At 35.8% G+C, this 12,016-nt stretch overlaps 1 protein-coding gene across 1 annotated transcript in view; it reads left to right on the top strand.

Moving 5' to 3' along the window:
* The window catches only part of LOC107191994, a 403,989-nt gene that overhangs the window by 372,660 nt on the left and 19,313 nt on the right, over window positions 1–12,016 (top strand). The window contains exons 3-4 of the mRNA XM_015581162.1: window positions 8,876–8,996; window positions 10,986–11,167. Coding sequence (XP_015436648.1) covers window positions 8,876–8,996; window positions 10,986–11,167 — 303 coding nt within the window. The remainder of the gene's footprint in view (window positions 1–8,875; window positions 8,997–10,985; window positions 11,168–12,016) is intronic.

The following is a 12,016-nucleotide window of genomic DNA, read 5'->3' as shown; positions in this document are numbered from 1 at the left end:
CCAATTCTTATTTAAGAAAGACGTAGGTACTACTACGTCAACCGCTCTCAAATTTGGTTTTTTAATAGACATACTACTACGTCATTCGACATGAAAGTGTCAAGATCAATTTATTGTCATTAAAGAGCTCCTATTTTTATCCACGTTTATCCACTCCCTTAAACCTCAGAGTACTGTTGTCTATCAATTCAACATAATGACCTAGTGAATTTTAACCGAACAATTTCGGGACACCCTGTACGCCAGACATTCGTACGAAAATAAAATTCCCGTGACCTCACTTGTTGCTTGATGGACGGTAAAGTAATTTCACTCGGATCCGGCTACTTATCAGAATTTTCGAAGTAAAAGGGCTGACGGCGACCTTCAAAGAGGTTTCGAAGAGGGTTGATCGCGGAAAATCAAACAACCTGTGGCAGTGGTCGATGAATTTAACTGGCAGGAAAGTCAATACTGAATTCAAACGGCGTAATGTTTGACTTTTTCGTGTAAGAATTTTAAATTACCCGGCGGCCCACAGCCGCGGAGGCGGCGATCGGAATTTTTCCCCCGTGGCTCGCTTGTTTGTCGACAAAATAATCTGTCCTGAAGACACGCTGCTCCAACTTCGACGGCAAATATTTGAAATCCCGCGGGAAACGTTTCTTGCCGGTTGCTCAAGGCGGGCAATAAAATTCTCCTCCCGGCGTCGATAATTAATCATTGACCTTTATTGGGTCCGGAATGTCACTCAAACTTACTGCGAACAGTCTGTTTCTTTGATAAAATCATGTAATGTTATATAATAAATGATTATTCATTCCTTATTTTAATGTTAGAACTCTACTTTTAAGCTCAGTATTATGGAGAGCATTCGCTATGATAGGTCTTATTAGATTTACTTAATAATCAATACTTTCTGATAACCAGTGTACTTGGTAAATACTAGAAAATTTCTTAACCCATTAATGCAGGCGTTGTTTCTTTTTCAACTGATTTTCTGACGATTGATGAACAATTTTGTACTGGTCGGCACGAATGAGTTAAATAGAATATCAGTTCAACGCGTATTAAAGAAAAAATATATTCAGAAAAAGTAATAGTTTTACTAACATGATCTGTGTGGGCTATCACATTTTTTGCAGTGAGAACAGGTGTCTTAATACTTATGGAGGGAATGGTGAATTAAATTTACTTCGTGATAAGTACGAAGTACCTAAGAAAGAATCATTAACAATCATGGATAAGGTGTAATAGTTTCATGTTAATTATAAATTGCTTTTAATTAAATTTAAGTTAACATGTTAAACTGCCTAACGAATCTTGCATATCTTGTTCTCAACTTCGAAGTACGATTTTCACCAAATATCATTATATGTATGTAACGTATTGTGTGAATTGATTAAATACAGCTTTCTTACTTTATTTTTTACATTCATCTGATTGAAAATCGCCGGCGTACACTACAATCTTGATATTATCGAAAAGTTTACAAGCTTTATCCTCTATTTGATGGGAGTATTTTAATTCACTCTGGCTTCACCTGTCATTAGTGGCATCAGTGGCAACACTATCAAGTCGAGTATTGATGATTCATGATAGCTGATATGTTCAAAAAGAAAAACAAACCCTGTATTTTTGACTTTTTTTGCGTGAATATTTTTACAAGGGTTGAAACATTAATTCACATTCTCTCATTTGCGAAATTTTAATTTAGTCCCCGTGGAGTCGGTCATCTTAGTCTTTTGAATTAATGTATGCGCAGAAAACTTTATTGCGTTAGATACAATTTCGAAATCGCAGTTTTTTAGTTTTCTTAAAAGAATATATAATTGATGCCACCTGGTAGTGTCCACGGTTCGTATTTATCATTGACTCAGCAGTTAATTCTTTCATTTTACACCCGGAGGGATCACAATTACGCGGGGAAACAAGTGGATCGCTAAATGTCGCGTTTGTCCTCGATAATTTAATATTGTATTAAACCCAAGCGGCCTCATTCATTTCCCTGTTCTGGCGTGCTCGCTTTCCTGGATTCTCGGTCGACTCATAATATCTCCCCCTAGACAGATTCGCGACCGATTTGATTAAATCCAGATTTCAGATGGTCTCATTTTTAACCAACAACGTCGCTTTTGACAGAACCCTCTACACCTATTAACTCGTACTTTCCAGTTAAACATTCACCACTCCGGAAAATTATTCCTTTCATACTTTTTCAGTTATTCGATGACCATGAAAAATATAGAAATAATGTGTTTGTTCAATTTAAAAATCTTGCTCGAGTTCCTACCTTTGTTCTGTTTTCGACATTCTTTTCTGAAATACGCGAATTACAAAATAAAATTATAAAATTGCGACATATAAACAGACCTTGTGTTATTGTTACGCATGTTACGTATTGTCAGAAATATTGTAATATGCATATAATGTTATAAATGCTTTCAGTATTTATCACATTACAATTTGTAATTCCCTTTACTCTAACAATTATACAGGATGTGGCCGAAAGGAAGGTAGATGATTCCTTGTGCCAAAATAAAGAAAATCTGTGGAATAAAATTTCATCCTATCTCCTATACCTGTTAATAAAATTCCATCCTAGTATGTAGCTTAGTAATATCTGGAATATAATGTTGTATTTCTCGCGAATGATAAGTAATGGATTATTAAATGTTTAGAACGTTAACAGTGTGTTGCATATGGGACGACAATTTATGTCTGATAGCAAGTGATACTTCCCGTTGCTGTTTCCCCAAGGTATTTCCTATTTGCACGAAATCATAGCGACTATATCGGTATATTCGCAAGTACGTACATAATTTTGCAAGTTCTTGCAGAAAGGCTTGACTTGGGGGAGCAACTTCCACATAATTTGCAGGCCCATCTGCTACCACCACCATGGCAAATACTGGTACCATATTACTTTGCTTTGAAAATAACTGTAACGTTTCGCTCGCGGCCTAAAATAATTTTAAAATGATAGCTACCCCTTAAGAAAGTTCTCTACACTTCGAGTATCAAGCGCTGGATAAATTTAAGACACACTTTATTTTACTAGAACACAGGGATCGAATGAACTTGTTAATTTTCATGAGTTACTTGCCACTTTGCAACTTTTGCATCGCTCTTTTTTTATGCAACGTTATCGGTTTTCTCGAATATAAATATCATCAATCAGAGGAGCGACAAATGATCAAAGACCTGACATATTATTCATTCACAGAAACTTGATTACGTAGGAGCTTTAAGAAATAAATCTGATCGTCTAAGTATTTTTGTCGAACAGAAAAATTAGCAATAACACAGATACAGTTTTATTATAATTCCATGAATATTTCATTAGAATCGGTTATTCCTGTCGCAAGACGACATAACATCTTTTATATCTTTACTGAAATGATATTGATATATTTCTTAAATATACGCAGATATTTTGTTAAAACTATTAATGGAAATATTATTTATATATACACTTACATTTTAGTAATTCCGATTAACTGGATACCAATAAACAATGTATGCACTGTAACGCTTCGCTCATTGATGTATGTATGCGTTGTTACGTAAATACATATATACCGAGTGATCATCATAAACCGATCCAATTACAATATGTTATGTAATATACAATCAAGCATTAAAAGTGAAATAATTTAAATCTAATGAAACTGAAAATTATTTGTAATTAAATGAAAACTCTGATTAACTAACTGCCGAAATTTCACTGTGAACGAATTACCCTAAATACATTGAGGTCCGCGTTATCATGTGTAATATTATTACAATTTTCAAAACAGTATAGAATTGGAAATGAATCTTTTTAGAGAAAGTAATTTGTATGAAAATTTTCTATATTTGATAATGTACAAATGGCAAATTCTGAGCGTTAAATCTTTCGTCAAATATATCGAGAATTCATCTTCTAGGTTTAACACGTTTAGCACCGAGTTCAGACCCCATAATTTCCCGATTCCCCTATCTGTGAGTATAGAGCATACGCTAAAACTCAAAGATCAGCAAAATGTAACTGTGATTGGTTACTGCTTATCGAGACATCCGAGAATTCGTCTAAACCAGTAACGACATTACTTCTCACCGGATCGTTGACGATCTACATGACCCTGCACACATAGAAAAATCTCCAATGCCCCCCCACCGTCTGCCATTAACGCCCATGAGCATTATCCGTGTTGAAAGTGCTAATCATTTTCCTTTATCGGCCGCTACGTCTGCTTCTTCGAGCAATTCACACAGATCCTATAGTCTAATAAAACATACCAGAAATGTCATACTTCAAATTACAGAATCAGTACTCTGAACCAGTGATGAGAACTTTATTTGCAGCGAGCCAACATTGAAAGCCCAATCATTCAGACGGACCGTTAAATTTCCTTTAAAAACCTAGTTTATTAATTTAAAAGTTGTTAATTTACTTTAGCTTTCACTTAAATTTGTTCACTTTAGTTGATCAAAGTGGGTTGCACAAACAACTTCGAGGAGCTGCAAGTAAATAATTGCCGTGCCGCGAGTTGCTTATCCCTGGTTTAACTCTCACGTGACGATGGCTGAGTCACTCGTTCAATAAGCCACGATGTTTTCGGGAAAGAGGATGAAATCAATGTTTACCTTTAAAATTACCCATTTTGTATTTTTTTTTTCTAATACTTGTAAGTAAATGTGAAAATGTTTTATATCAAAGGTGTCCAGCTACTGCTCACGAGCAACAGAGACTCGAACTTGTCCTCCCGGGTTACCCCCACTATGCTCCTCGGATCGACTCGCTCGAGTCGTGGCGGGAAGACTATTGGTGGGTACACTCGAGCGTATCAATCTGATCCCCATAGTGGGGGCAGCTCCGGAGGGGAAGATTTGCTCGCGAGCAGCAGTTGCATGTGACATACACGGGTCCGCTTCGGAGCAGTCATCAGAAAGGTTTTCAGCCCCTCATAATTTTGTTTTTTACCCGAAGCCATGCTTCTGCTTAGCTTCTGTTTACTCTGTTTCGATTGATTCCAGAGGGGTCCTCACCAGTGGTGGAAATAACACCGTTGCTCGTGTCGCATTCATCGAGGGATCACTGTATATAATATACAGGGTGATTCAAAAGGTTACATCCAAACTTAAGGAGCGTATACAGGAGTCAAAATAGAGCAACTTTTCATTAAGAACCTATGTTCCCTGAAGTAATCTTGAGTTTACTATCTTGAGTACTCTCCCACTAGCTTTATTGAGTTTTTATCAAGGTTCTCTTAAGGATTACATTAACATTCAAACTAAATGAGCAAAAATCTTCCAAAGTGACGACCTCTCCTTCAATGCTAGCATTCCATTGTCGAACAAAACCCTGGCGAACTCTCTGAAATACCCCAGATATGTCCCAGGCAACGTCAGTACAAAAGTCTCTGAATGTAGGGTACTCTGATAATAGACTGCTAACATATCGTATTCTGTGTAAAAGTATATGAATTTTTCAGAAGTTGACGATGACCGTTAGTTGCTGTTTTTATATCAACTTTGCATGTACTTATTATTCTTGAGTTCAGAATTCCATTGGTATTATCCAAGTTCCATACATTCAAATGCCTGTACTGATTCAGAATTAATTCGGGAAACATATAGTATGTTCCTAATCAAAATCTGTCCTATTTTGACTCTTCTTTTGCATCATCCTGTACATAGTGTCGGTATGAGTCATGAGTGACCGGGCCATCGCCGTTCACAATTAATTTTGCAATAGTTAAACAGTCTCTTCCTACAAGTTAGTTCTCGTTCAGCCTCGAAAAATGATCGAGAGTCCACTGCTATCGGATCCAGTATTCATTTTCAAGATCGTCCCGTATTTACCCGTTGGTCGTTCGGAGCGACATCTGGCTTTCTTTCTCGATGACACGAGCATAACTGTGCGCCGGGGGCAGCGATATAATTCGAACTTTTCTGTCACGAGTGACACGTGCGCAATTTATTTTCCCGCATTCGCCTCTCGGCTCGGTGGCGGTGTCGGGCCAGAGTCCACTCGGTCCTGAAAATAAAAGTTACCGGCCGCGCAATGAAACAGAGCACGACGCGGCAGCATGGGAATAGGTGGTGGGGGCGGGTCCAGGAAACGTCCGGCATTATCGCGATAATGCAGCGTCGTCTTCTACGGCCGGCACACGGTTGTATCCATTACTATTACCTTTTTATTTTCATTGCCGTACGTGTACCCGCCGCGAAATATCCACTTCCGAGCCTTGTATTCCCGTGTCCCTGGGTTCGATGGGCGCTCGTAAATTCCTCTCCCCAACCGGTCGCGGTGCGCCGATAATAGCCGGCGGGAAAATTGAATGCTCGATTCGCACGCGTCTGAAATCATTTCGCTGTAATGCTACACCATTACGCCGGAAATAATCGACCGTCCCCCTCGTTCCCGTTTAAAACAGACCCGCAATTAGCGATGGCCACTCGATACTGTCTCTTTTACGGAATTTCACGCGATTCTATTATCGCGATCGGAATATGAGTACGTTAAGAACCCGAGGAAATGAGGGTGGGTGGAAATCATTTGAAATTACAGAATGGAACGTTATGTTTGAAGTAACGAATCGTTTATATTGTTTCACTGTTTTCCATCCGAAAAATGATTTGAGAGAAGCAACTAGGGTAAAAGACCCAATTACTGACATTTTAAGAATTGGCACTGACATTATTGCATAATTTTTGTATAACAGACCGAACTATAAGTTTTTATTTGTATTTATTATTATTTAATATGTTTCATTGAAGGAAAAATTTGTTGAAACTTTCTGATCTTCTACTTTTGTTTATAAATTCATTAATTTTTAAAATATGTCTTGAAAGCTATTACTGACACCTGTAAAACGTGTTCGATCGAATTACTGACCTCCCAATTACTACCACCTAACCAAATACTGTCACCTTATATATCTAAATACTGTTGTCACTTTTTTAGATAAGGCTGAACGTGACTGCAGATTGTATTGGTGGCATTAATAGCGCGAGGCTTTGATTTCGTAAAGAATTACTGACATTGACAGTAATTAAAAAATGATTGAAACTCTTGTACCAATCTCTGTCACCCAAATATTAAACTAGAAAACTTAACGAATCGTTCAACTATGATCGACATTGTTTTCTATGATCTTTATATTAACTAAAAACATTATATTTCATTATGTTACTGGCTCAAATATTACGGTTATAGTATTTCCTTTAATACCTTGTTTTCCCTTTCGCTAGTAAGGAAGTCTTTTAGTTATAACTCTTCCAACCGACTAAAAATTTTTGACCATTTTATAAAAATGAATGGAAAAAGGAAATCAAGTGCTGATCTTTCTATCGTATGAATTACAGTTTTAATTGCTTTTATGTATTGCCAACGGTTCGTTTCGTTCCGTGAAGCCATCGGAAGATGTCGAATACACGTTTTTATACGATACAATTTGAATTTTTATCGAAAAACAGAGAGATGGAATGCCTTGCGAAAATATACGGTCGAAATTAGAATTGACCGTAAATGCGCGATGCGGGGAAAAAAAGGAGCAGGTGCGGGCGAAGGATTCGATTTAGAGCTAATGGAACGTACATGTCACAGAGTTTCCTCGAAGGGAACCGGCGCAAAAAATATCGGCAGTTACATTTGTGTACGCCTTCAGTCGTTCCGTCCGTTTTTCGTAACTTTTTCAATATTATTTTGTTTGTTTTGTAGGATACAAAGTACAACTGAACAAAGTGGAATACAGAAAAAAAACATCCACCACAATCCTCTAAAACTATTCAATATTAAAATAATGTTCATTACATGAATCCATCGGAAACTGGATGAGTGTACATAATTAATTTGTTTATAAAATTGAGATGAAATAATAAACATACTGTAAGCAGAAGTTTACAAACTATGTCACAAGTGCACAAACGGAGTGTACCTATACAATACATTCCTGAAATGACCAGCGTAATCGAAAACACAACAAAAGGTAATAAATATTCGGGGGTAACAAAACTATATATAAAAAATTGCGGTAAAACGCAGTGTTGCCTGTGGTGTGTGGACTCGACGGGACATGGAATGAATAAAATTTTACGCTTGCCTTTACAAAAATGGCGTCATACGTTCCACGCGCGTTCGAATACGTACGAACCGAACGAACAGTCCGGAAATCATTGTCCGACATTAAGCTTTATCGTCCGTGCTGGCTGCACTTGAATTTATTCGCCAATTTGTCTTATGCCAATAAGCCTGACGTAGAAAAGGTAAATAAAAACCGTGAAATTGAAAATATAGAACAGAGTGTGTGCTTCTCGGTGAGCGACACAGATTTTATTAACTCTTTATTTTTGGTGAATATTTTATTTTGATTTCCATAACACATTTTCTCGCTACCTACCGAAATTAATCAATCATCGGAAAATTTTTAGGTAATCAAACAAATATTCTTTTTGTTTTACGAGAGATATTACAAATGTTACTCGTGAATAACAAATATTTTTTACTTGAATAGAGTTTCTTCTTGTATAGGAATGAAACATGTATTAATTATGGATTTCTTATATAAAATAATTAGAAGAGACAATATTTTTAATTTTCGATGGAAGAATAAAAGTCGGGTGGCGAATGGCGGACGACCAATATCTCGATAATTAATTGTTTCACGCGCTAAATCAAATGGAATTTCGTAGAAATTATCATTTTCATATAATAATTTCATACGGTATTTAATGATCAGTCAAATAAGTTTGTATTTTTGTTTTTCTCTAGACAAGGAAACTTTTCGTTAAATGTAATTTTTAATTAGAATGAAAATACCTCGAGGAATTCTGTGGTAGGGTTATTTAATTGATAAGAGTTGACCATTTAATTTCTGAATTGAAGAAACTTTTTCCTTTGCCGTTCTAGCAACCGAGGAGAAATTCGATCTTGTATATAGAAGGAAAACCATAGATGATAAGGATGGAGTGGAGATAACGTGTATGGCAGAAGGACTGTATCCACAACCCACCCTGGATATATCCATCGAGTAAGTACTTCTGCAAGCTTTCCAACCCCTCAACCATGCACTAGGGTAAACTACCCAATTTTCTGATATTTTTAGATCTTGATAAAACGGAACTCCCGCTTATTTGTTAACGAACGAAATGTTTCTTTTGCACGATACGCAATGCCGCGATATTATTTCATCGGACAACTGAGTTAGTGTTCTCGCACGAATTACATGGAAAGTCTCTGAACTTAATTTATCAAAATTAATCTACATGCTGTAATAAAACCTGATAATATGAAAAAGTTTTTGGTATTTCGAATTTTTATTAGAATCTATTTATCTATTATGAATACAGTCTAGTAGTCATACTACTATACATATATGTATATCTAGAATGATATATCGAGACAAATCTCATAGTATCTTCTTTTTATTACAATTAGTGTCTAATCAACGTGAATTTGTAAAAATAATTTGATTAAGAAATTTTTAAATATGTTCCAATAGAAAAATTGTAAGAATGTATAATATTTATAACAAGTTTGCCGTAACACAGTAATTAACAAAGTGTTATTTTTATCATAAATTGAGGTATCATTTTTTGTGTATGTTAGTATAGAAAATATTATAATATAGTATGAATTATGATAAATAAATAAAATGTAATGTAACAGAGGAATGTTTCCATACAATTACTATTTTTTAACAATACTGTAGTATACAACAATAGTATTTTACTATATTTAGTAAACAGGATTTTTTAACGTTCCAATGGAAACACAGGCTAAACTCGCCTGATTCCAACACTAGAAAACTTTTGAGTGGTAACGAATTCGACGAAACAGACTCGTGGCACTGTTATCTGTAATAATAAAACCCGAAGTACAAACCCTCGACAGCGACAAAGTAAAGATAAGACCGCACTGAATGAATATTATTATTATTTTATATTATTCATTAAGATCTTCAACATGCATATAAGCACTATAACGAGAGTATTCGAATAGCAAAATATTATTTTAAGTTGAAGCTTTAACTTTAACAGTTTAATTTTTCGTTCTTGTTTATATTCTTTTGTCTAATCTGTCGGCTAATGTATGTCCTATACACTTTTCGTACTCGAAGCTTTGAGTATTCTATTGTTTAAGTACTATCGTTACTAACTGTGGTTACGATGATTTTCTGAAGGACTATTATATTAGTACTAACAGAGATCATGATTATTTTTCACAATCAAAATTCGTGGTGTCAATTCCAGTGTTTCGTCGAATGCGGGAAGGAAATTTTGAGTAACATATTTCCTTAATTAAGAGTTAAAAAAAATCATTTTGTCAGCTTCAAATCGATATACTTCCCTGATACTTATTTTGGTATGTAATACTTCAAATGTACATTTGAAGTGCTTTTTTCATATCGTTGAAATTTAAATTCACTGAACGTTTTGTCCATAATTAACCCTCGTGTACCATTTTGATTCAGTTTCGCCTGAAACATAAGTTTTATTTTTGATCGCGTCTTTTACTACACAAATTTGTGAATTCACTTGTCATCAACAGTTAATATACTTGTATTATAATCTAATGATAAGTGAACCCATTTTAGTCATTCGGTTTAACATTGGGTCAAATTAATTTAAGCAATATTCAACAGATAGCTCTTTGAACAGCGCGCAGAGGTTAAAGATAAGAAAAATTAGTTGTTTTACATGTATTAGAATCTACCAATAACAAGTCTAACCTAACCCATTTTCTCCATTCGATTGAAACATTGGATCAGGTTAATTCAAGGAGAATACAACTATCTTTAACCCTTGTGCGTCGTTGAAAAAGTTATGAAGAATAAAGATTAGTCGTTTTGATTATAAATTGTATGGGTCCCAGCGGACCCAGGCGCCACGATGCTCGCCGTTGCGAGTGTTAAAGGGGAGGATAGCATGTCATGGTCTCTAGTGGAACACACTGTATCGCATGATGTTTCGGCTTTAAACCAGCCATGATAATTTTGCAAACGTCGCTTCCATTGCAGGGGTGTTCCGGAAAAGCAAACAGTGACGGCCACCGTTACGCTGCGTGACGATGGACTGTACGATATCTTATCACGAACGGCCTTACTGGACGAAGATTTACCGGAAGCAGCGATTGTCAAATGCTTGCTCGGTATACCGAAGGCAAACTACAACGTTTCCCACAAAACCGTCTACTATCCCGGTTAGTATAACGTTATTTTAATCTGCCCCATCTATCTTTGTTTCTATCTCTCGCTATTCCTCTCCCTTTCTCTCTCCGGACAGCACCGAAAGTGTTTTGGAATCGATCTTCATAGAAGAGAACGGGTGGAGACATCAATCTTTCAGAAAAAAATTTGAATCTTACTATGTTGATCAACTACGCTTGATTTTTTAGAAAAAGTTGATTCACGTTAGGCCTCTAATTAACCCTTTCGCTACGGGAACGTCAGCCAAATAGCAATCATGCAGTCCGTCATCACGATACATTATTCTAGTGTTTCAGTTTATTTCATTAATTATATAATTTTCAAAGCATAAAAACAAAATAGTATTTGGATAAAGTCGATACTTATTTTAAATTATATTTTGTCATTAGTGGATTTTGGATATTTATGCAAATATAGATTTTCGTGAACTAATTTGTAGAAACTGAAATAAAACAGAAATTTGTCCTCTCTATTAAAAGTTTTATCAGATCACTATGAAACTGCAAAAATATGAATCTTTGGTGACCTTTTTGTCATACTCTGTTTTAGACAATCTAGAATGCCATAAATGTATAAACTCCACAGTCTAGTCATTTCTTTAAACCTTGTATTGAACGGCTCCGGGTCGGTATTAAAAGCGAAAAGGTTAAATTCGAGGCGTCATCTTTTCTATAAATGTATACACCGTAGTTCAAAATGTCGTTGAAAAAGTTACACGATGTGTAGAAGACTTGCCTCGCAAAAATTTCTAACTCTGTACGTTGACCACGATCGCAATGTTCATTATTAATTGTCCCCCCGAAAAATCCAAAAAATATCTACAAAAATATCTCTCCGAAAAA

Source organism: Dufourea novaeangliae, unplaced genomic scaffold (assembly GCF_001272555.1).
Source record: "Dufourea novaeangliae isolate 0120121106 unplaced genomic scaffold, ASM127255v1 scaffold248, whole genome shotgun sequence".
Lineage (NCBI taxonomy): Eukaryota > Metazoa > Arthropoda > Insecta > Hymenoptera > Halictidae > Dufourea > Dufourea novaeangliae.
The sequence above is the reverse complement of the archived record's forward strand: the minus strand, read 5'-3'. Positions and strand labels throughout refer to the sequence as shown.